The following is a 26,561-nucleotide window of genomic DNA, read 5'->3' as shown; positions in this document are numbered from 1 at the left end:
AATATTTGCTGTGGTAATGGGTGAGATGTGGTAACACACTGTTGGCTTAGTCTGAATTTCACCGATCACCAGCAAGGTTAAGCACGTCATGCCAAATTTTGATGGATGTGTATAATTTATTTTCACCATCTGAGGTTATATATTGTGACACTCATCATAACATTGGCCTGAGGTGGGCTGTGTGATGCCGTGCAAGTGACCATCATCACTAGCATTTAAGCGTTTATCACGTGCTAGACACTGCTCGAACATATTTAATCCTCACAAAAACCCTATGAGCTAACTAATATTATTATCCCTATTTTTCAGATGACATAACTAAAACCAAGCCCACTGCCGTCAAGTCGATTCCGACTTACATAGAAATTAAATAACTTGTTCAGTTTACTCAGCTAGTAGGTGGTGGAGCCTGAATTCAAACCCAGGCTGAGTCCATGCTCTCAACAACTATGCTAAGAGCTGGGAGGCATCTGTTTCCAGAAATGCGATAGAACTTTGACTTGTGAGTTTGTAAGTGAGCACAGTCAGGGTAGCGGACAGTTCAACTGCTGAAGAGTGCTAATGGATGACTAAGTACATTTTGTAAAAACCGAGGACGCAATTTATCCTCTCAAGGGTATTCCTATTTGAGACCCAAGTCCCTGAAGTGATAAAAAGCCAAAACACAGAAATATTCATCAGCAAATTGATATTTTTACTGCTTAAGCTTAGCGTCTCTCACTTTATCCTTTGTCAATCTCTACCACAAACATAGGGTAACACAAAGCAAAGATGATCGCAAAACGAAATTGCAAATCTTGTAAAAGATGCAGGGCTTTGTGAAATCAATTAAAGTGATGCCAGATGATGGTTGGAATCACATGCAAATCCAGTGATAAATAATAATGAGAAATGGATGATGAGGTAATAAGCATTTCAAAGGCCAAGATTCCGATGTCAAAGGATTAAGACAGGCCCTTGGGAAAATTGATCAAATCCTCAAATACTTTTGCAAAAATGACCTTCTATGGTTTTGCTGTGAAAGCTGAAGGCGAAGTACAGGAAGTCCCTGAGTTACAACAAGCCGCACTTACGACCTCCTTATCTTTAGTAATATGTACTACATACAAACTTGCAGCACGTAATTTGCTGACGTTATCATTTTCAGATGTTCACTTCCAGATGTTCAATTTTACAGTTTATTGTTCAAAACAGTGCTGTATTTATAAAGATACTGATAATAAGACAATGATGTAATAAAAAAAAAATGAAGTACTCGGCTTACATCAGAACTGACTTATGACAGAGTCATCAGAACAGAACCCATTCGTAAGTCAGGGACTACCTGTAATGGATATCCTATTGATACCATTTAAATTTGTTGGACAAATTATACCCTCCTCATTTGACACTTCATCTATTCATCTGCTTTAAGAATCTACTCATTAGTCACAAGTATAACCTAAACTTTGTTAAATACTGTTAGATGTAATATAAAAAAGAGCCCTAGTGCTGCAGTAATTAAGTGCTTGGGTCCTAATCGAAAGGTCCACAGTTCGAACCCACCAGCTGCTCCTCAGGAGGAAGATGAGGCAGTCAGCTTCTATTAAGATTACAGCCTAGGAAACCCTATGGGGCAGTTCTACCCTGTCCTATAAGGTTGCTGAGTCGGAATCAACTAGATAGCAACGAGTCTACAGTTTTGATTACATAAAATAAGGTTACTTTCATAATTTTGTGGTTCCATTTTTCAAGATAAAATAGCTAATTACGTACATTAAAAGCACTATTTACTGTGAAATGTTGGTCCATAGTTTAAGTGGGTTCACTTTAATTAATTGATGCTGGTTTCAGTCTTCCTCGGTGCAGGTTGACCTCCTGTATTCAAAAGGGTACCACAAACACAACCAGGCTGAGAACCACTGTTGTGCCTCAGTATTTTCTTTTTCTCCCATTGTATAAACAAATTTTAGCTGGGCAAATGGCCACCCAGACTAAAGACTACATTTCCCAGGTTCCTTTGCACCCATAAGTAGCCATGTGACTTGGTCTCACCAATGGGAAGTTAAGGAGAAGCAACAGCACTCAAGGCCCTGACCAATTCAAGAAGCCTGTTGAAACCCGTTGCCATCAAGTAGATTCCAACTCATAGTGACCCGACAGGACAGGGTAGAACTGCCCTATAGGGTTTTCAAGGCTGTTATCTTTTTGGAAGATCGCCACATCTTTCTCCTGCAGAACAGCTGCTGGGTTCGAACCACTGACCTTTCAGTTAGCAGCAGAACACTTAACCACTGTGCCGCCAGGGCTCCTAACTCCTGGAGCAAGCCCACTAAAGTAGCATGGACTTATAAGTGAGAGAATAATAAACAATGATATCTTGGGGCTCTCAAGCCAGACTTAAATCTAAGTCAACCAACTGCCCTGGACACCCATGGGAATACAGCATTTAACGTGGCTCAGGACCCAGAAGGAACAGTTTACCATTGGTCCTGGGAGGACTAAAAAGTTTAAAAAGTGAGTCATATAAATTGGGATTTTGAATTCATTATAGTTTTTTGTCATTTTCTCATTCACACTGATCAGTATAACTAATATCATGTCATGGATTTTGAAAAATGCTTTCTCTTTAAAAAGCAACATAAGATAAAACTCAAATCTAAGCTTCCTAGCTGCCAGGGCAAACAGTAAAATTATGTGGTTATTTAATAAACAGGAGCACACCAATTCATCAGAGTAAACAGACGTTTTCAGGGTCTTGAGTTCTAAAACTAAGGTTGGAAGGGGGTTCCTTGCACAAACAGGCTTTGTAAACATAATGAATAAAATTCCTGATGACAGTTTTACAAAAAATGTACATGCTTTGTGTACAGCTGTTTACATTTCAGAGTCTTCACTGAAGGTATAAAAATTAAGCATAGTTGGATAAAAGCAATTCTTTGGGAGATAGCTTTTTGGTGACTTGGGTAAGTTCAAGGATAAGTTTGGGAATGTTTATATTTGAGATGGTTCCTTACTTGCATTGGCTATATGATTCCAAAATTCTAGGCTTTGGTTCCCATCACAAGTCCCTCTCCCTACCCAGCAAACATCACAGGATTTCAGTTCGACTGATGCAGTTTCCACACCTCCTCCTCGATTTCTGATGGCCTTAGTTTCCATTTTGATTACGCCACAAACACTTCATTAAATGGCTATGGGAAAACCTCTGTCTTAGTTATCTAGTGCTGCTATAACAGAAATGGATGGCTTTAGCAAATGGAAATTTATTCTCTTACAGTCTAGGAGGCTAAAGGTCTGAATTCAGGGCGCCAACTCCAGGGGAAGGCTTCCTCGGTCGGCTCTGGGGGAAGGTCCTTGTCATCAATCTTCCCTGGTTGATGAGCTTCTCAGCACAGGGACCCTGGGTCCAAAGGAGGCACTATTCTCCTAGCTCTTGTTTCTTGATAGTACGAGGTCCCCCGTCTCTCTGCTTGCTTCTCTCTTTTATATCTCAAAAGAGATTGACTTAAGACACAACCTAATCTTGTAGATTGAGTCTTGCCTCATTAACACAACTGCCTCTAATCCTGCGTCAGTAACATCATGGAGGTAGGATTTACAACACACAGGAAAATCACATCAGATGACAAAATGGTGGACAATCACACAATACTGGGAATCATGGCCTAGGCAAGTTGACAGATATTTTTAGGGGACACAATTCAGTCCATGACAACCTTTTTCTGGGTTGCAATTGTCCTGGCTGTCAAATGAGGGGAACTGATGAGAACCCATTTTGGGTCCTTACTGTTCCAGTGGCATCAAAAGCTAAAGGCTTCTACATAGACCTTTCAGGCACAGGTTGTAAATGAGGCGTCTGTGGCCACGCTCAGATATGTTTTGTTTGGCTAACAATGCACACCTACAAAAACTGAATTTTGCCAACATTTTTTAAAATCTGGAGACTTCAGCTAAAAATTCAGATTTAAAAATCTTTGAAAGTTGGTAACCCTGGGCACTCACGGCTGTAATTATCAGGACCTGGGCGGCAGATGTGCCCTTTAGCAAGAGCCACTGGTCGGCTTCAGGCCTCACCCGGCCTGCTTCATCCGGCTACATCCAGGTCCCTGTAACCATCTAGGGTGGCGGCACAGGGTAACCTCTGGCATGCTCGGCTTTCTGCTAAGACCCCCCAGGAACCAGCAGGGTTATTCTTCTACATCATGGGATGTGTGACAGACTGCCCTGTGTGTAGGATGGAGGCCTTCCTGGTTCTGCCAACAGGACCCACTTTCCACACAGCCTGACCTGCTTGTTTCCCACCCCAGCGTGCCCTCGCCAGCCCACACTGTGTGTCTGACAGGAAGCTGCCCAGTCTCGAGGTGAACCAGAGGCATCTGCATTCAACTTTGATGTCCATGCCACCCAGACAGACCCTTGTCCCACGGATGGCACTTCCTGGGGTTGAAACATATGAGCTACAATACCTGATTTCACAACTGTCTCGCTCCTCACCCATGGTGAGGAGTATTTTTTTTTTTTTAATTAAAGCAAATGAAATGAATTGAGTTTGGAGCCTTTTGCAACAGTGCTCAAGATAAGGGAATGCACTGGAACTGCTCCTCTGCCTCAGGCAACCAGGCTGGCAGGTGAGTCTCCAGAACCCACCAGAGTACCTCCTGCAAGATAAACAAACAGGAAGCCTGGCTCGCTTTCTACCCAGCATGCAACACTGCAGCACTGGCTGAAGGAGAGATGGGAGCATGCTGGGTCAGTGTAGACAGTCAGCAGTCACCGCCATGCCAACTTCTGCATCATCCTGATCACCACTACGTAGAGTGGCCACAGAGTCTCCACACAAGCTCCTCTCCATTCTCCACATCAATTTTAATTCCTTTCCTCCCACCCTCAATGTTCTTCTGGAAGCTTCTTCCAGGCTGATGGTCTGGAGTCCGTAAAGCAGCCCCTGTTGGCTTTAATAACTTAAAATTAACAGCAAATGTAAACTCATGCATGGGTACCTTATGGCCACTCTGTACTACAGTTCATATTTTAAATGGACTCACTTTATTTTGTTTGAGCCCAAATTCCTTTCAAAAGGTCATTTCATATCACTACTATGGACAAGAAAGAAGTCCCTGGGTGGCATAAACAGTTAAGCACTAGGCTACTGAACGAAAGGTTGGCCATTTGAATCCACTCAGAGGTGCCTCAGAAGAAAGGCCTGGTGATCTACTTATGAAAAATCAGCCACTGAAAAACCTGTGGAGCATAGTTCTACTCTGAAACACATGGGGTCGCCATGAGTCTGAATTGATGCAACTGTTTTTTTGTTTGTTTTTAGTTATAGACAAGGAAGAAAGGCCTGGAGATCTACTTCTGAAAATTAGCCAGTGAGAATCCTATAGATTACAACGATCTGATCGCAATTGCTCATAGGGATGGCACAGGACTGGGCAGTGACTGGGCAGTGTTTTATTCTGTTGTGCAAGGGGTCACCATGGGGTGGGGGCCGACTCCATGGCAGCTAACAACAATACGGGCAAATAAATCTGAATTTTTTCAAATACGTATAGAAATAAGTGCACAACTTTTAAATGAAACGAGATTCACCTATATACCACCTAATAGCATCTTGTGTGCCCCGGAATACCCAGAGCACACCTAGACAAAATGCTGGTCTTAGGTGAGGGCAGAGCCGTCACCTCCAGAGGCTCCTGCCGCAGCAGCCCTGCCCCCCTCACCTGTCCGGTAGCCCGTGCTGTTGAGGTACACGGCAAAGGTGCGACTCTCGTGCTGCGCCTGCCAGGAGGGCGAGGAGCAGTTCTCGTTGTTGGTGTAGGTGTTGTGGTTGTGGACGTACTTCCCCGTGAGGATGGAGGAGCGCGAGGGGCAGCACATGGGCGTGGTCACGAAGGCGTTGATGAAGTGGGCCCCGCCCTGCGCCATGATGCGCCGCGTCTTGTTCATCACCTGCATGGAACCTGCAAGGAGGGCGGAGGTGAGATGGATATCCCGAGACCTGGCTGTGCAGCAGATACCTACCAGCTGTGTGCCCCGTAAGGGCATCAGCACAATCAGGGACTGACCTGCTGAGTGGTTCTTAATAGGGTGGCCCCTCCACCCCGATCCCTGAAGGGCATCCCCTATCCCCATCCCTGAAGGGCACCCCATACCCCCATCCTTAGAGAGGGGTGGCATTTTGGGAATCAAGGGGAGTAAATGGGGGGGGGGCACTACTGGCATTTGTGGGCAGGAGCCAGAGATGACAGACCTCCTACCATGCACCATGGGACAGTCCCAGACAATGAGGAAATATCTTGGGTCCCAAGTCTCACTGGCCATTCATGGGGAGTAAGTAAAAACCTATTTACAGATTATCTGAGCCTAGAATCAACTCTGTTTTTACATATAAACGGAACATCTTTTTTTTTTTTTTGCAGGGTATTAATATACACTGATCTTTTTTTTTGGAAAGCAACCACTGTGTAAATTGAGGGTAGATTATACTTTGTTTTGTTTGGAACTTCCCCAAGAATTGTTTGCACTCATTGAAATCTGGTCACACCAACCCCCTGGCCAAGCTTGTCCCTGAAGACTTCTCAGCTGAAATTCTCTGCCTTAGCCATGGACCACACTCACGCTCCTCTCCCTTGTCCATGCCATCCTTCCCACACGGAACCCACTGCCCACCTGTACCCAAGGCCAACTACCAGTCAAACCACACCTTGCCTGGTGAGCCTTCTGGGATCCCTCCGGCTTCTAACTGATTCCCTTGAGCTCTTATCACACGTGTAAGCAGTTATTCGAACTGAATTATATACTACCACGTGTCATGGTTTCACTCATGCCTATTCTTGTTTCTCAAGGAAGCTGCAAGCAGAGTAAGGCAGTGAGGAAGGAAGGGAACTAACACAGGTGGAAGCCCTACTGTGTGCTGGGTGTGTCCATGCCCACTACACTTGGCTTCATGCCCACCAGGCCAAGGACTGTGTGTTACTCAATGCTGAGTCCTTAGCACCACTGTGGTGTATAGCACATAGTAGGTACTCAACAATGTGCAGAGGCGTTGCATAATTGTACCATATGGTTGGTAGTCAAGCAGTATATTCCATGTAAATATTCAATAGAAATCCTTTTTCTCTTCCTTCTATTGCCATCTTAATTTTTTTTCTTTTTTTCTTGCAGTTCTTAGGGTCTGTGGTGGGTTTAATAGTGGTTCCCACCAAAAGATATGTCCGTGCCTGAACCCCTGGAACCTGTGAAAGTGACCTCAGTTGGAAAAAGGGTCTTTGTAGATGTAATTAAAGGTCTTGAGATGAGACCTTCCTGGATCATCCGGGCGGGCCCTAAATCCAATGACAAGTGACAAAAGAGACAGAAGAGGAGGAGATGCAGAAATAAAGGAGAAGGCTCTGAAGACAGAGGCAGAGACTGGGCTGAGACGGACACAAGCCAAGGAGCTCCTGGAGCCACCAGAAGCCAGGAAGAGGCAAGGAAAGACCGTTCCCTCGAGCCTCTAGAGGGAGCCTGGTCCTGATACACCTTGAGTTTAGACTTCCAGTCTCCAGAACTGCGAGAGAAATTTCTGTTGTTTTAAGCCACTGAGTGTGTGGCAATTTGTCACCTCCACTGTAGGAGACTAATTCAGGGTTCATCAGGCATTTGAGGTTCTTGCCGGAGACCTGCTGACCCCAGTCACCTAACAATCCCCTAGAGGCTTGGAAACAGCTAATCAGACACCTCAGCCCCCATCCCCAAGAGCTGAGAGTAAAATGGAGATTTATATGGTTCTTTTATCCCATCTTTCTGCCAAACAGGGAAGGAAACAGAGTTAGAGCTTCCCTGAGGCAAACAGATCGTATCTTTTTGCTGCTTAAAATCACCCAGTAACTTCCCATCACACTCAGAAAAAACCCAAATTCCTTCCTGTGGCCTAAAGACTCTTCATGACTTGGCTCCCCAAGTTCCACTCCCCTCTGACCTCAGCTCCTCTCCTCCTCTCTTGCTCACCTCAGTTTGGTTACCTGGTGTCTTAGTTATCTAGTGCTACTATAACAGAAATACCACAAGTGGATGGCTTTAACAAAGAGAAATTTATTTTATCACAGTCTAGTAGGCTAGAAGTCCAAATTCAGGGCGTCAGCTCCAGGAGAATCCTACCTCTCTGTCTTCCTCTGGACTAGGAGCTTCTCTGCGCAAGAACCCCGGGTCCAAAGGAAGCACTCTGCTCCTTGCACTGCTTTCTTGGTGGTATGAGGTCCCCCTGTCTCTCTGCTCGCTTCTCTCTTTTATATCCCAAAAGAAACTGGCTCAAGACTCAAACCAATCTTGTAGATTGAGTCCTGCCTCATCAACACAACTGCCACCTATCCCCCCTCATTAATTATCATAGAGGCAGGATTTACAGCACATAAGAAAATCACATCAGATGACAAAATGGTGGACAATCACACAATACCGGAAATCATGGCACAGCCAAATTGATACACATATTTTTGGTGAACACAATTCAATCCATGACACCGGGCCTCCTCACTATTTCTTAAATGCCCCAAGCTTGTTCCTGCCACAGGGTCTTTGCACATGCTGTTTCCTCTGCCTAGGACTCTTCCCCAGACTTCACTTAGCTGGCTCATCCCATCATTCAGATCTCAACTCAAAGGTTATCTCCTCAGGGAGGCCTGAATGACTTCCCCTTCTAAAGGCGCCCTTGCCCTGCTTACTCCCTATCACACCAAAGTCAGTTGTTTCTTCTCAGCATTTACCCACTTCTGAGATGGTCTTGTTTACTGGTTTGCTAGTTTATGGTCTGCCTCTGGAATCTACCAGGTGCCCCCTGGAAACCCCATGGGGCAGTTCTACTCTGTCCTATAGGGTCACTATGAGTCAGAATCGACTTGATGGCAACAGGTTTGGTGTTTTTGGTTCTGAGCTGGGAGCTCTGGGTGATCCAGGGTGTGGTCTGTCTGTTTCTCCACAGTTTTCCCAGCCTGGGATAGACAATGGTGCTCATTAACAAAACCACCGAATGACTGAAGGAAACCAGGAGCAAATCTTGTCTCTACTAGCTCAGCACCTAGGCTGCTTTATAAGGGACTCCATCCTGGAACCAGGTGCGCTTCCTCAGGCTCTCGGCCAAGGTTGCCTGTGGCAGGTGGGGGAAAGATTCAGCTTTGTGTTACTAACTGAACAGGAATTGCTAAGTCCCAGAATGGTGTGAACATCTATCACCCAGACCACACGCCCTCCTGAGAAGTCACCAGGGCCCCAGCTGTAATTGTTGGGCAACACGGGGCTTCAGCCAGGTGTGCAGTCCCCTCTGGAGGAGACTGAGCAGGTAGGATTGAGGGGACTGAGGGCGGCTCCAACGAGGCCTCCTTCAACCAGCTGGTGTTTACTTGAGTTACCTCAGGCACCAACAGCATAACTTCTCCTGTCTCAGGGTCAGGCAGAGCTGGGTCTCACCAGCCTCAGACTGTTCTTGGGAAACTGGCCCCTCTGGACAAGGCCTGCACCTTCACCTCCTTGTTATCTTTACTCAGAAGTCACCTTCTCAGTGAGGTCCTCCCTGGCCACTACATCCAAACTGTTACCACATCATGCCTGATATTTCATATCCCCCTCCTTGTTTTACTTTTCCAGCTCTGTTTGGGTGGGGCTAATGGTTTGTGCTTGACTACTAACCAAAAGGTTGGCAATCTGAACTCACCCACTGGGGCCACGGAAGAAGGACCTGGCAATATGCTTCCGTAAAGACTGTATAGCTAAGAAAACCCTATGCAGCAGTTCTACTCTGTAACCCACGAGGTCGCCATGACTCAGAATCGACTTGATGGCAACTTTTTTTTTTTTTTAATGTATTTTTACATATTTATCTTGTTTGTTGTCCTTTTGCGGCACTAGAATGTCAGCTCCATGAGACCTGGGATTATTGACTATGTGGTCCACAGCTCTAGCCCCAAAGCCTGGAACAGCGGCAGGTACAGAGCAGGTGCTCAATGAATATTTCTTGCACGCATGAATCCAGGGCATTCCAGGCAGAATCAGCCCTTTGCCCCCATCCACAAACCACGTAGAGATAGGATGAAGCAGCTGGTGATGAGAACCCCGCCTCTCTTGGTCTCTTGAGACTGCAAAAAAAGGACAAAGCTGGCTGCCAACTGACCTGTCAGACCCTTCTAGCAGAGCGCAGGAGAGGCCGCCACCTGGCGAATAATTCACCTGCCGTCAGCAGCCCCCAGTGCTGCGCTGGCAAAAAGCAAGCAGTTCGCAGAACCCTTCCTTGTTTTTAATGGGTCCCACACCAGGGTCTCAAAGTGCTTATGTCTCCATTCTACTAAGTTCAGAGGAAATTAGCCGCTGGGCGCTCCTGACTGTGGTTCCCTGTGCGTGTCTGCTCCTTGCACGCACCCGGCCCCAATAAGCCAGCCAAAGGAGAGCAGTGTCAAGCCGCTGCTCAAGTTCAGCTCTCACAATGCGTTGAGATGACAGCGGCGTCTGTGCCTAAGTAGCACCACATGCTAAGCCTCCCCTCTGGGACAGTAACCTGCTTTATTCAAATTGCCATAGTGATGAGGTTCTAAAAATCAACACCTGTAACACCAAAACAGATGATCTCATCCCCTCGCCCAGCCCCAGTCCTAATGCAGACGGACAGCTCTGATGGGCGGTGGGAGCCTGGCTGATGCGGTCAAGCAGCACTAAAAAGGCTAGCTTTAAATATTTTAAACGAAGCCAGGCCAGCCAACCCAAATGGACTGTGTCCAATGTAAACCTGGGGACCTGCAGAGAAAAACAGACCCAGTTTCTTTCATGACTATAACTTCCCACCACGCTGGATGGGGGTGACATCACCCTGATACCTCTCTCTGTGACACTGAGGGGTTGGTGAGCCACACCCCCACCCCAGCCAATGAGACTGAAATTCCAGCACCCAGACCACCCAGCCTGCCAGGAACGAGCGTTTCCCACAGGACAGTCATTTGTCTGCCACCTTTGTGACTGACTTTTGGCACTGCACCTCCCCCTGTACTATCATTTATTTAATGATTTCCTTTAAAGTAACTTTTTTTTATAACTTTAATCTTAACCCGAGTAACTATGTGAACTTCTGGATTTGAGGTGCTAGTTATACGTATCTATATCTACATATGTGTGTGTATGTATGTGTCTATATATATAACTACCATATATACACATACACATATACATATATAAATAAAATATTAATATATATTAAAAATGGAGGAGCCCTGGTGGTGCAATGATTAAGTGCTCACCTGGTAATCGAAAACTTGGTGGTTCAAACCTACCAGCCGCTCCATGGGAGAAAAGATCTGGCGATCTGCTCCCATAAAGATTGCTGTTGTGTGCTGTCGAGTCGATTCCAACTCGTAGCAACCCTATAGACAGAGTAGAGCAGCCCCATAGGGTTTCCTAGGCTGTAATCTTTATGGGAGCAGATTGCCAGGACTTTTCTCCCTCAGAGCAGCTGGTGGGTTTGAACCGCCGACCTTCCGTTTAGCAGCAGAATGCTTAACCATTTTGATACCAGGGCTCCTTTCATAAAGATTACAGCCTAGAAAACCCCATGGGGCAGCTCTATTCTGTCGCACGGGGTTGCCATGAGTTGAAACAGACTTGATGGCACCTAACGACAACAACATATTAAAAATATTTTACATTTTCTTAAATTTATATAAATTTCTACGTAAAAAAATACACAAAACTTTTGCCAATTCAACAATTTTCACACTTACAATTCATTGACATGATTACGTTTAAAGTGTTGTGCCACCATCACTATCTTCTTTTCCAAATTCTTCCACCACCAGGAACAGAAACCCAGCGCCCCCTAAGCAATGACTCCCCCTCTCCCTGCCTTTCCACCCCTGCTAACCACTAATAGGCTTGGGGTTCTATACATCTGCCTATTTCCTATAAGTGAGCTTATGCAATATTTGTCCTTTCGTGACTGATTTATTTCACTCAGCATAATGTTTTCATGTTGTAAATATGTTTTTTGATGCACATCATGATAATTCATAAATAGTAAAGTAAGTGTTTGCCGACACGCCATTTAAGACCCTTGTGTGTCCTCTCAGTGTAATATAAGACACACGCTGGGAAATGCTGGATTAATTCTCTCCTCTAAAGGAGGAGCCCTCATGGCGTAACGGTTAAGCACTTGGCTGCTAACCGAAAGGGTGCCAATTCGAACCCATCCAGCTACTTCGTGGGAGAAAGACCTGGAGATCTGCTCCTGTAAAGATTACAGCCTAGAAAACCCTATGGGGCAGTTCTACTCTGTCACATGGGGTCGCTATGAGTCAGAATTGACTCGACGGCACCCGACAACAACAAAGGTGTGGGTCAGAGCAGCCCCTATCTATTGGACTTGGCACAACTTTGAAGATTTAAGCCATGATCCAACGTTTGCCATCCCAAGACCTCAGATTGTTCGTAACCACTTTCTGTCCTAGAGGCCTGCTTCGGCTCACAGCAGACGCACAGCGTCCCCTGCAAGGCAAATTCCTGTGGCCCTCAGCTTTGGTGGCACAGGACGTACTGGCTATGATTAATAACTAACGGGATGATGCCTCACTGTATTTGTTTTCTTAAAATTATAGGTAAATAAGTAGATTCTGTGATGCAGGGACTTTTTGGGAAAGTAGAGGGAGGGAGGTTGGGTCAGGGATAAAAATCAAGCCAGAGCTGGTAAACTCACCGTCTTGACTCAAATCTGCGTCTAACCATGGTCATCTCTCGCCAGGACTACTGTAACAGCCTCCTAAATGGCTGTCTTAGTCATCCAGTGCTGCTAGAACAGAAATACCACAAGTGGATGGCTTTAACAAAGAGAAATTTATTTCTTCACAGTAAAGTAGGCTGAAAGTCCAAATTTCAGGGCATCAGCTCCAGGGGAAGGCTTTCTCTCTCTGTTGGCCTTCTTCCCATCAGTGTTCCCCCAGACTAGAAGCTTCTCCGCACAGGGACCCGGGGTCCAAAGGACACGCTCTGCTCCTAGCACTGCTTTCTTGGTGGTATGAGGTTCCCCTGTTCTCTCCCTTATATTTCAAGAGATTGCCTCAGGACACAATCCAATCTTATAGATTTATCCTGCCTCACTAACACAACTGCCACCCATTCTCCCTCATTAACATCATAAAGGCAGGATTTACAACATATAGGAAAATCACACAATACCAGGAATCATGGCCCAGCCAAATTGATACACACATTTTTTGGGGGACATAATTCAATCTATGACAATGGCCTTCTGGTTTCTACCCTTGTTGCCTACACTATGTTCTCCATTCAGCAGCTGGGAGCTCCTTTTAGAACACGAAGCTGCATCACCATCTTCCTTTACTCAAACTCTTTCGCTGATCAATTATCTCAGGAGAATAAAAACCAGAGTCCTCACTCTGGCCTATAAGGTTCTACACAACACGGATGCTCACTGCCCCCAAGGCTTTCCCTCTGCTTTGGCCATGCTGGCCTCCTGGCTCCTCCTCAAATGCACCAAGCATGCTCCTGCTTCAGGGCCTTTGCACTTGCTACTCCTTCAGCCTAGACTAGGACTCAAGCCCTCAATGCATTCAGATCTCTGCAAATATCACCTTCCTTGGACTGTGCTGACTACAGTCACTCCCTCCCCTCCCTTCCCCTGCTTTACGGCTCTCGTTGGCATGTGTGTGGAGCAAATAAAGAGAAAATATTCTCAGGGCATACGCAAACCACAATATGAGTTGCCGCTGGGGTGAGCAGTGTGAGTGGCGGATATGGAGGGAGGGCCATCTTTGCTTTGAGTTATTTGAATATTTTCAAGGAAGACTGTTTCACTCGTGTAATTGCAAATACTTGGGAGGTGAGGGCAGAGATGGAGAGCTGACTAGAAACAGGCTAATCTGTGAACGCTCCAAGATGCATGTGGCCTTCCCACCTAATGCCTTCTATCCGAAGATAGATAATATAGCCTGCAATGTTCCAGCGAAGGCCCTTGGGGAAAAATCCACCTCTCTGCAGAGACCATAGGCGACTCTGAATACTGAACAAGAGGCCCCAGTCAGACAGCCCGCAGGCTGGATCTGCCCACACGTGTGTTTAGTTATGCTTCCACAGTGCAAAAAGAAAGAAAGAAAAAAAAAAAATGGAATCACTTGCCCATATTTTAAAAAAATAGGAGATTTTTCCAGGGCTGCCTGACGATTCTGGTGGGCCCCTGGCACTTTGCTTTCGGGAGCCCCTTCTTCCATAAAAAATACTAAAAATTATATTTTATGACTGCATTGGAATAAAGATGAATATATACATATTATATGTTAAAATATTTTCTTCTACCTAAAAGTTTTTTTTTCCTTTCTGAATTTAAAAGGAATTAAAACATTTTTGGGGGTTCCTAAAAGTATAGAGGATCCTTGGCACTGTGTCCATTGTGCCTGATGAAGAAGGTGGCCCTGGGTTTTTCTTAACAATCTCAGTCTCTGGATTTTCCTGAAAAACCAAAACCAAAACCAAACAGGAAATCCACCCACACTGGGCACATTCCCACCTGGCACGAACGGTGGGGGCTGAGAAGCAGCACTTCCCATTTAGAGGGGCCTGGGCTCCCCTGCTCACCAGTCTCCCCACTTCCCCATGGTCCCCGATACTCCAGCTGGTGTCAGCTGTCCTTTACCTACAGAGATGCTAGTGTTTTTCTACCTGTAGGGTTATGAAGGAGGGGGGATATATCTGGTACCCATATCTCTATTAAGAATGGTACTAAGAGGGCCACAGGTTTCCAGAAAAATGGGAGCGTGTGCAGGATTTCACAGCTCCTGCCTGATGAGTCTGCAGGCCCTACAGGAACCGGGCCCTGGGATTTGGGCGAAGAAGGCAATGCAAGCGAATTTTGAACAGGTGACCTAGAAACGCAGGAAACGCGGCCGCTTTGGCCCACAGTCCTCTGTTGCACGCTACCTGGGTCTGCCCACCTCTACAGGGGCTTCCTCCAGCTGAGGGTTCCCAGGCTGTGTTTTGTCCTTATCTTTGGGTTGAGGAGAGGAGGAACCTTGAGGGTTAACCACTTCCACCACCCAGGGACTTCTGCAATCCTTAGCTCATTCTATTCCAACTGAAAACCAAAACCAAACCCATTGCCACTGAGTCTATTCCAACACCTTACAGGAACAAGTAGAACTGTCTCATAGCGTTTCCAAGGAGCAGCTGGTGGACTTGAACTGCTGACCTCTTGGTTAGCAGCCATAAGCTCTTAACCACTGCACCACCAGGGCTTCATTCCAACTGAAGGGATCAGTTAAATAACCTGCAAAGGTGACACTCTAGTGCGGCACAGAGACACGTTCTATGTGAGACCCACCGAGAGCAGGTGTTCAGCCGGGGAAGAGAGGCCACTATTCTGAATACAGGCAGGAACGGGGCGGAGGGCAGTCTTCAGGCCCCGGCGTCCGCCTGCCTGCCAGGCTGGAATTCACTTGGCAACCGTCGTCTGGCCCTCGAGTATCCCTGGAATGCCTGCAATGTCGCTGGATCAGCTGAGAGCCGCCTGCCCAGGGCAACACTGTTCAACGGCACAGCCAGGCTGGGTCCCATCACACTTGACTGCCCCAGTCACTCCGGCCCCAGCAGGAGGGTGGGAGAAGGCCTGGTGGGGCAAATAGCAGCTATGGGAGACCACATCTGGGCAGAGAGAATCCGCTGTTCTCCACGCAGTGACATCTGATTCCCCGCCTGGTACTAGAATGTGCTCACACTTGTCAGTGGACAAGTAGGGCTGTGCCTGCAACTCCATCCAGAACAATTACCCAGTGTTATGGGTGAACTGTGTCCCTCAAAAATATGTGTTGTAAATCCTAACCCCTATACCTGTGGTTATAATCCCATGTGGGAATGGTTTCTCTTTGTTATGTTAGTGAGACACGATTAGCGTAGGGTGTGTTTTGAGTCCATCTCTTTTGCAATATAAAAGGAGCAGATTAAACAAGGAAGCAAAGATGGGGGCAGAGAGATGCCAAGCTACTTGAAGATGACCAGAAGCAGAAGCTCAAAAGAGCCAAGGTCCTTCCTCCCAAACCAGCAGAGAGAGAGAGCCTTCCCCTAGAGCCGGCACCCTGAATTCGGACTTCTAGCCTCCTAAACCGTGAGAAAATAAATTTCTGTTTGTTAAAGCCACCTGTCTGTAGCATTTCTGTTAGAGCAGCACTAGATAACTAAGACACCTGGGATTCCCCAGACCTGCTTCTCGGACGAGGTTGCTCACAATGATGGCAAAGGGGGACCATTCTTGACTGCTGGGGATTAAAAATAAAGTCAAATATTGTTGCTGGTTTTAGCTATGAAAAACCAAGGCTCAAAATTGGTTCCTAAACTCAAAATCAATTAAGCAGATGTTGAAAAGGCAGTGCTGGAATTTCATTAAGGAACATTTGACTGTTGGAGAGATCATGCAGTTCAGTTTTCCTTCTCTGCCTTCTGCTGGGAGAAGCTCCTGGAAGAAAATTCTGATTTGGTCATCCTCAATGGAGGGGGGATGGCAGAGAGACCCCTGGGAAAGGGAGAGTCATGGGTATAATCAATGGAACTCAGTAATCATTGGTTATTTCCTCTTTGGGAAACGCCACCCAGCAACTGTTCTTTCACTTGTAATTCTAAAATATGCTGCCCTTGGCAGAGGGTATTTATACTATAAGGCATGGCCTATGGTTGTTTTTTTTTTAAATTTTAGGGTGGGCTACACAGAGCCAGTTGACATCAGCTGGCCTGGGGGACCACATCTGCAAAGCAGCTTCATGTCCCACCTAAGCCTGGAAATCCACGCTTCTGGCCCTAGTCTTCCCATCTCCATAAATGGTACCACCATCTGCCCAGCTGCTCAGCCAAACACCTCAGAGTCATCCTTTTTCCTCTTCTCCTCACAGCCCGCTTGCAATCCATCAATAAGCCTGTTGGCTCAACCTTCTAAACAGAACCTGAATCCATCCACTTCTCTCCCTCTGCAGCACCCAGTCCTGGTCCACGCCATCACCATCATCTCCCACCTCGACAACTGCAATGGCCAACTGGTCTCCCTGCTTCTGCTCTTGTCCCTGTGCCACCCCCTCTCCACTGCAGCCAGGGAGAGCCTTATGAAAACAGAAATCATGCATACTTGACCTGCTCAGAGCATTTCAGTGACTTTCCATTGGCCTTGGAATAAAATCTAAACCCTCTTGCACAGCCTACCAGGGCCCATGTGATCTGCCCCCATCTGCTCCCTGCCCTTATCCCCTCATTCTCCCGTCACTGCCTAGCTGCTGCTGTCCTCCTCAATGTTACTGGCCAGCCTGTCCCTGCCACAGGGTTTTTGCACTTGCTGTCTTTCTGCCTGGAATGCTTTTCCCCCAGGTTTCCATACGACTATGTTCTTCTCATTATGCTGGTCTCACCAGTGTCTGTCGATAAAGCTACATTAGAGGTGCTGCCCCTCACTGGGAGCCCTGCGTCTGATCTTTGGCGTGGCTGAGACCCCAGGCTGCCCACTAATAGCTACTCCCTCTTCTTCCTTCCCAACAGGCCCTGATTTTATTTTTCAGTGCTCCTAGCTAGGAGACTGCATTTCCCAGACTCTCTTATAGCGACACGTGCCTTCAGTCCTCCTCTGACCTTTCAGACTTTTCAGACCCACTCTGTTCAGCTCTTTGCCCCGGAGCTGACCTGGGTGGGCTGCACCAACAAGCCCCCTTGCCCTTTGGTTTTGGGTTGGGTTTGGCCAATGGGGGAAATTGGTGCCATCTCCCTCCCGGTGGTATCAGAGAATCTGGATGTGTCCCTCAACAGAGTGACACCTCCTGCAGGTGGCCCTCTGTGTCAAGTTCCAGTAACCACTTGCTTGCCTCATCTCCTTGGGCCCTGGGGTGGGACTGGCCCCACTGGTACTAGCCTTGAGGTACTATCCCACTTTCCCCTATACTTGTTCACGCCTTAGCAAAAAATAGTTAAATCCTCCCTGAATATTCCCAATTTGAGTGTGCCTCATATTTCTTGCTGAGATCATGTGGCTACGTAAATAAGTTCTGTCTGCGTTGTATGAGACTTCTTGGATGAGGTCCTAAGAGTGAGCTGACTTAACTTAAAGGTTCATCCTTTTTGCTCTTCCCCTTTCTTCTTTCTGCTGCCTGGACTGTATTTGCAATAGCTGGAGCTCCAGCAGCCTCCTTGAGCCATGAGGTGACCTTGATAATGGAAGCCACACACTAAGCATGGCAGAACAGCAAGGCAGAGAAGGAGCTTGGCTTCCTGATAACCTTGAAGCCACCATACTAGCTTTGGATTGCCAACCTCCAGACATTTTTATATGAGCGAGAAACAAAATTCTGTCTTGTTTAAGCCACTGTTATTTTATGTTTTCTTTTACACACAGCCAAACCTAATCTTGATACACGTAGTTTCCAGGATTAAAGTGATCTTAATTGAAAAAAAAAGTGTTGTTGAACTGAAAAAAAAAAAAAAAAAAAAATCTTTCAGGAATGTGCTTGGCAAGTCGAATACCAGGGTGGGTCCAAGTGAGCCTCTCTTCTTGCTGAGATAACCTGTAGCCACATGTTTTTCTAGCCCTGGTGAGCAGAGGCAGGAATGTCAGGAGGTGGGATCTCAGGCTGAGTTGGATGCACCCACCGATCTGGTGTCCAGAATCCACGCATGCTGTCCTGGGCTTCCAGCCATTTGGCCCCTGCAGAGTACCTGAGCCTGCAGTTTAGAACTGATCTCCTGGCTATCAGTCTGCAATACAGGGTGTGGTTTCCTTGTTCACAGATGGGAAGTGGAAAACAGGGACCTGGCTAGAAGCCCTCCCAGACCTTCCTCTCAAAAGACTGCCTCATCCCCAAGGCCAATCTCGGAGCTGGGAGCCTGAGTCTTTTGGATCACAGACCCCCCCATGAGAATGTGGGGTGCGTCATGGGGCCAGTAAAGCACACCCAAACACACAATTTGCACACAGTTCCTCCTGCCCTCACTCCAAGACCATCCAGGCCTGGGCCTCTCCCCTGAACTCCTGCCTCAGTGTCTGCTGCCATGGACAGCTCTGCCCAGGTTCTTTACTTGTTTCCTAGGGCTGCTAACAAGGTGCCACAGATTGGGTGGCTTACGAGCAGGGGTGGATTAACCAGTTAAGCACGGTAGGCACCAGCTTACAGTATGCAAGGTACGCATGGACTTACTTGTGCTTACTTACTAATCTGCAGTGCACAATTTCACCTCATCAGAAACTGCACTACAGATTACCAAGTAAGCACAAGTAAGCCAGTGCATATCTTACTTTTTGGGTAATCTGTCCCTGCTTAAGAGAAATTTATTGTCTCGCAGTTCTGGAGGCTGGGAGTCCAAAATCAGGGGGGTGTCGGCCGTGTTGATCTCTTCTGAGGGCTCTGAGGGAGATTATGTTCCATTCCTCTCTCCCAGCTTCTGGTGACGGCTGGTGATCCTTGGCGTTCCTTGGCTTGTAGCTGCATTACTCTACATCTCTGCCTCCATCTGCACATGGCAATCTTCTCTCTGTCTCTGAGTCTCCTCTTCCGTAAGGACACCACTCATATTGGATTAGAACCCTCTCGACTCCAGTATGACCTCTTGTCAACTAATAATATCTTCAAAGACACTATTTCCAAACAAGGTCACATTCACAGGTATCAGGGGTTAGGACTTCAATATATATATATATATTTTAACATTTTGTTGAGTTTTTGGTGAAAACTTACACAGAAAATTAGGCTCCCATTTAACAATTTCTGCACATATTGTTCAGTGACATTGGTTACATTTTCCATATTGTGTCAACATTCTCACTATTTCCATTCTGGTTGTTCTGTTTCCATTATTCTTGCTTCCCTGTCTCCCTGACCTTCTCATCTTTGCTTCAGGGTAAATGTTGACTGTTTGATCTCAAATAGATGATTTTTTTTTTAAATATATATAAAAGGAGCACAGTACTCACAGGCGATATGATTTATGAGTCACTCTGTTATTTAGTTGAAAGGTGACTTCCGGGAGTAGTTTCAGCTCAAAGTTTAAAGGGAATCTCAGGGCAATAGTCTCGGAGGTTCCCCAGTCTCTGCTGGCCCAGTAAGTCTGGTCTTTTTTTTTTTTTAAGATTTGAGTTTTGTGCTATAATTTTCTCCCATTCTATCTGGGATCATCTACTGTGGCCCCAGTCAGAATGGTTAGTAATGGTAGCCGGGCACCATCTAATTCTTCTGGCCAATATATCTTTTTCAGAGACACAATTCAATCCACAACAGCTTCTCACAGGCACCTGCAATTTACCAGGCCCAGAAGTGAATCCCAGTCTGCTCTCACCATCACCTTCCCCATCTCTGCAAACAGCAAAGCCATTCTTGGCATATGCTCAGGTCACCAGAACATCCAATAACGGCAGAGGAAGACTCCATGGGTGGAGCTGATTGGCGCTTGCACTCAAATCGGGGAGATGTCAGCATGCTATACTCACACACCTGGCAGAGCGTGTACCTGTGCCCGGCCAGCTCACTCCGAGCTAGCGTGATCAGCAGGGCTCACTCCACCATGCTGGCCGAGTGGAGACTTTATATTGACCCTGCTGCTCTGTGCTAGGAGAGATTTACATGAAAAAATAGTTTTTAAATGTAAAAATTGTTGTAGCATTGGCAAAAGCTACACTATGGAGGCGTGGCCCTAATGATCAGAGGGAGAGCAGCAAAGAGTGACATACAGGTAGTTAACCCTCACAAGAACTTCAGGTAGATTGACCATCATCCCCATTTTATAGATGAGTAAACTGAGGTCCAGAGAAGTCGAGTAATTTTCCAAAGGTCACACAGTCAGTGGCAGAGTGAGAATCTGCATTCAACTGTCTGGCTAGAGAGTTCTTACTCTTACATGTTCACCGGGGGCTATTTTCATTTAAAGATGTTCTGGAAGGCAAAGAATGGTTCTGAAATGTGAACATTTGGTTCATGATTCATCCAGTCGCAGGAGGTGCACTTGAAATCTGGCGATTTGAGGGGGTTTCTAAATGGCATCTTATTTCTGCCTGGCGTGAACACTCAGGAAAATGATCTGTGGAGAAGCAACACCTGATATTCTGTAGTTTAGGGTCTGGCTCTATTCTTAACCCTCAAGTACCAGGGCTACTGCCACGTGGCTCCCACATAAGTGTGGCCCCAACATTAAAAGACTGTAACACACCTGAGAAAGTTCTTTCCTTTCCAGTCCCCTCGCTGCTGATCAGGTCAAGGAGAGAGTCTCAATTAGGTGCTACTTCACCTTTAATGCCTCTCACAAAACTGCCCATCACCCTTTATAACAAAGACGGGTTAGGCCTCGTGGGAGGCAGCATCTTGCTAAAATTTAATAACCCTGCTCGCTTTTCATTGTACTTGGTTTTGCAGTGACCATCACCTAAGGCAGTGGATACTGGTTTTCCATTTACAGTCAGAATTTAAAGCTTCCTTTTAAGAGAATGTTTTTTACATTTCAAAAGTAAGCCCAATTAAAGAAAATCTAATAAAATAGACTGCACTGGGATGTTGCAAAAAGCCTGTCGCTCCAGGCAAGGACAATGTCTGACTTATCTCAGTGTCCCAGAGCCTGTGCAGGCTCTGGAACACACAAAAGGTGTGCCTGGATCAACTGAACCAGGAAACCTTGGCAGAGACCACCAGTGCCACGGCCTCCCTGACCACAGCGCACGGACAACAAGCCCTTGGCTTCTGCATGCTTCTCCTTCTCTTACCATTCTGGTGAAGAAGGTCTGCCAAGAGCCTAAAGCTCTCCAAGTGTCGCCCAACTACAGGGATTTTCCCAACTGCTTTGAAAACTTACTGAGAATTTAGGCCCCTTACTGACCAATAAGCACCTGGAACAGTTCCCCTAGGTGTTTGACACTTTCAAGTGACAACTCAGGGAGGTGTGCTGAATGCACGTGTTGTTGTTATCAGTTGCCCTTGAGTCGCCTCTGACTCTTGGTGACCCCATGTATGCAGAGTAGAACTGCTCTGGAGGGTTTTCAAGGCTGTGACCCTTCAGAAGCAGATGGCTAGGCCTGTCTTTTGAGGTGCTGCTGAGTGGGTTTGAACCGCCAGCCTTTTGGCTGGTAGCTGACAGCTTAACAGTTTGTGGCACCCAGGGACTCCCGATGAGTACAGGGAAAGGAATCGTGAATAGACCCGGTACAGCCCTTCCCCCTAACCTCGCAACGAGGATACAGGCTGAGCCTGTCCTCGCTGTGCCCCTCCCGACCAGATCCTAATTAGGACAGGCGGCTGTTCTCTCGGCCTGGGACTGGAAGGATGCCTTGGACTACCCCATTCGAGAAGTCTCCAGCCCAGAGAACTGTCGGAACTGCCGCACGGATGAGCAGAAAATAGCAGATGATAAATTTTTTAGGACCACCCTCGGCGTGCCGGTTGTAGCAGACTGTGAGCTAACGTGTCGGACTTTTTTGGAGCATGCATTATTGATCTAGGTCTGTCTCGTGGTTTATAAAAAGCCCATCCTCCCCCACCCACCTTACCATCCCTCACCTCCTGAAAGGAGCACCAAACCAAACCAAATCCATTGCCGTCGAGTCGATTCTGACTCCTAGCGACCCTATAGGACAGAGTAGAACTACCCCATAGGGTTTCCAAGGCTGTAATCTTTACAGAAGCAGACTGCCACATCTTCCTCCCACGGAGCGGCTGGTGGGTTTAAACCGCCGGCCCTTTGGTTAGCAGCCTAGTGCTTAACCACTGCACCACCAGGGCTCTCTGAACGGAGCACCAAAAACCACTGCCGCTGAGTCGATTCCAACTCATAGTGACCCTATAGGACAGAGCAGAACTGCCCCATAGGGTTTCCAAGGAGTGGCTGGTGGGTTTGAACTGGTGACCTTTTGGTTAGCAGCCGAGCACTTAACCACTGTGCCACTAGGCCTCCTTCAAAAGCTAGTTCAACCGTTGGAGGAAGCGCCACTCATTTGTGGGAGGGGAGACTTTCAGGCACTGATGTATGGAACTGAGTGCTGCTGGCTGAGAACTAGCAGATGCCACGAGAGGGCTCTAACGCCATGGCATCCACTCTCTGGAATTTATCTTTCAGAAACACTCACTCTTGTGTGCAAAGGGGCGTGTGTAAAGACATTCCAAGCAGCATTGTTTGTAACAGTGAAAAACTAAAACACACGTGCACACACACACACACACATACACACACACACACACAAGCTGGAAACAACGTAATATCCCCCCCATGAGGCTGGTTAAGTAGATCAGTGGTTAAGAACATGGGTTCTGGCTTCCAGTCTTGTTTGATCACATTCTAGCTATGCAACCTTGGACAAGTGACTTAACTTCTCTGTGCCTCAGTTTCTTCATCTGTAAAATGAAGAGAAAGAACTAGGTATTTTAAGTCAGCATGGTGTTCCTTGTTCTCTTCTGTCCTATGTCCTCATCATGCCCACAGTTTCTTCCCCTTATATTTACATGTTCTGTTGGTTTTCTTCAGGGGTCACAGATGCAAAATTACAATCAGATTCTAACATGAAGTTTCGTGGGATCGCGTTGCTGCAGCAAAGTGTCTTGCTCTTTAGAGCTGGTATTTAATCACTCTCCAAGAATCTAAGAGTTGCCCTGGATTCTTCTTTTTTCCTTAACCCTGCATCCAACCCATACATCAATTTACTTCCCAACATATTCCAAGTGGAACCACATCTCATCTACCCCAATGCTTCCACTCCGGTCCGAGTGTCTATCATGGCCCAACCAATTATTACAATGGCCTCCTAATGAGTCTCCCCGCTTCTGCCCTTGCCCTCTGCGATCTAACTGTAGCCTAACAGCCAGAAGGAGCCTGGTGGAACCTGTCAGGCCATGTCCCTCCTTGCATAAGGCCCCCTAACTCAGTGTCCATTTCACTAAGAGCAAAACTCACAACCACGGCCCACAAGGCCCCCCCGACCAGACCCCAGGTGCCTCTCCACCTCACCTCTCACCACTCAAGCCCTGGATCCCTCCACTCCAGCTCACCGGCAGGTTCTGCTCCAACCTACCAAGTGCATTTCTAGCTCAACATCTTTGCCTTTCCTGTTCTCTCCTCCTGGAACAATCCCTCCCCAGTTCTCCAGCTCCCAGCACAGTGCACCACACAGAGCACATGCTTAATAAATATTTACAGAATGAACGAGCGAACGCCCAGGGCATCTCAAATTCCCAGGGCTAACAACGACCGAGACGGCTTGAGGGGCCACACGAGGTGAGACCCAGTCGCTGCCTGCAAGTCCTCGTGGAAAATTCTGCCTAGAAACAAAACTCACACCACCAGGGCCTCACAGTCTGTAAACTCTCCTGGGTTATCAAACACGGCTCATTCTAAATGCTGCCAGGAAGACAGGTATCCTATGTGTCAAATTGTCAGTAAAATCTCAGGGCTCTGATTGCTTCCTGGCTGCAAATTCTTTTTGCGCTGATAAGCTCCTGGAGGAAAAAAAATCTACACTTGTGATCATTAATACAAATCATTACAAGGAGTGACTTGGTTTTATAGAAATCATCTTTTTTTGGCAGCTAAAAGACTGATTCATGTCTTTAATGACGGATCCAGCGATGGTGTAGATTTGCAGCTGGATCGTCAGAGCAATCCTACATTTGGTTGCAAAAATTTACCCAGCAAACCTTTCACTTTGTTGCCACCAAGCATATTCCAAACTTGGTTGTCCTGTGATAGTGGACAGAGGCTAAAGGCCCACCTCTCACCTGGGCAAGTGTTGGCACTCCTTACCACAACGGGCAAGATCATTCAAGATGTGTCTCCATCCTCTCTCCAGTTCATACTCTGCCTCCCTTCCCCAGGCACTCTATGCTCCAGCCACAGCTGCCTTCTTGTTCCTGCCTCAGGACCTTTGCACATGCTGTTCCCACTGCCTGGAACACCCTTCCCCAGATCGTCACAATACACTATAGTACTGATAAGAAGGGAAACCTAATTCATAGAAGGAAAATGCATAAGGCTGTGTGCTGTCCAGTATGGTAGTTGCAAGCCACGTGCGGGCACTGAGCACTTGAAAGGCAGCTAAACTGAGATGCGCTATAGGTATAACATACATGCTGATTTCAAAGTCTTAATATAAAAAAAGTCAAGTATCTCATTAATGATTTTTTCGTATTGATTACAGTGGAAATGATAATATTTTGGATATACTGTATATTACATATGGCAAATATGTAATTAAAATTGATTTCACCAGTTTCTGTTTACTTTTTTTTTATGTAGCTACTAAAAAATCTTAACCAAACCCATTGCTGTCCAGTTGATTCCGCCTCATAGTGACCCTATAGGACAGAGAAGAACTGCCCCATAGGGTTTCCAAGGAACAGCTGGTGGATTCAAACTGCTAACCTTCTGGTTAGCAGCTATAGCTCTTAACCACTATGCCGCCAGGGCTCCATGTAGCTACTAGAAGATTTGAAATGATATTGCCAGTCATGTTTGTGGTTTGCATTATATTTCCATAGGACAGCGCTGGTACAGGGTTTAATGTAGAGAAATGGAACCCATATAAATGAGACAAGATGAGGAGAAAGAAGGTTTCCACAGAGACAGACCCCAATGGTGAGCTGGAAACATTAAGTGAAGTTTGCTTCAGGGGAGGTGAAGGTCCAAGTGAGATGGGTTCCCTCCTCATGCAAATGAAGAAACCCAGAGCTCAGAGGGAAGGAGCTCATGGACTTGTTTGAAGGGCTGGGGAGGAGATGGAGGAGGGTTTACACAGTGAACCAAGGATGAGGCCCCAGGGCTTGTGTGGGAATAAAGGGAGCGTGCTGAGGCTGTGAGCTGGAGAAGCGCCTGGGCACAGTGACCACTGCGAGCCCCTGCATGCCCACCATCATTGTGAATGAACTAAACCTTGGCAAGGGCCCCTGCCCCAACCTGGTCTACCTGGAGCCCACAGCGCTGCAAGGGGAGGAGCCTCAGGATGAGCTCAGCTTCCTGCTGGCACCATCTTTGTCAACTGGGCTGGGTCACTAGCAATAGTGATAACTTCCTGCCACGTCTGCCCTTCCTGCCCCTGGATGCCCCAAGGAAGGCTAAGCCCACCTGAATCAAGCAAGGCTGAGCCCACCCAAAGCAGGTAAGATTGGTGGAGCAGGGAGTCCGCACACACACGCACATGCACGCGCACACACACACACACACACACACACACACACACAGAATGGGCTGCTGCTTTCTTTTGTTGTGTCAGCACAAATATCACCACCTCTGAGAGGCCCGCCCTGATTACCACTTTACAGTAGGCCCGGCCACCACTATACCCAGCACATCACCCTCTTCATTTTCATCAGAGCATTTGTCCCTTCCTGAAACTGTCTTAGATAGTTACTGGCTATCATGTCAATTGTCTGTCTCCCTCACTCCATGAGAATAGGGATTGTGTTGTCTTACTCATGACTGTAGTTCCAGGTGCCCTGAACATTGCCTGTACATAAACCAAAAAAAAAAAAAAAAAAACTGTTGTCATCGAGTTGATTTGGACTCATAGCAACCCTACAGGACAGCGTAGAACTGTCTCCCATAGAATTTCTAAGGGGTGGCTGGTGGAT

At 46.8% G+C, this 26,561-nt stretch overlaps 1 protein-coding gene across 3 annotated transcripts in view; it reads right to left on the bottom strand.

Annotated features, from left to right (window-relative positions):
* The window catches only part of SULF2 (sulfatase 2), a 146,476-nt gene that overhangs the window by 79,768 nt on the left and 40,147 nt on the right, over nucleotides 1–26,561 (bottom strand). For all 3 annotated transcript variants that reach the window (XM_004370267.2, XM_012558560.2, XM_004370268.3), the window contains exon 3: nucleotides 5,706–5,945. In XM_004370267.2, coding sequence (XP_004370324.1) covers nucleotides 5,706–5,945 — 240 coding nt within the window. The remainder of the gene's footprint in view (nucleotides 1–5,705; nucleotides 5,946–26,561) is intronic.

Source organism: Trichechus manatus, unplaced genomic scaffold (assembly GCF_000243295.1).
Source record: "Trichechus manatus latirostris isolate Lorelei unplaced genomic scaffold, TriManLat1.0 scaffold00008, whole genome shotgun sequence".
Lineage (NCBI taxonomy): Eukaryota > Metazoa > Chordata > Mammalia > Sirenia > Trichechidae > Trichechus > Trichechus manatus.
The sequence above is the reverse complement of the archived record's forward strand: the minus strand, read 5'-3'. Positions and strand labels throughout refer to the sequence as shown.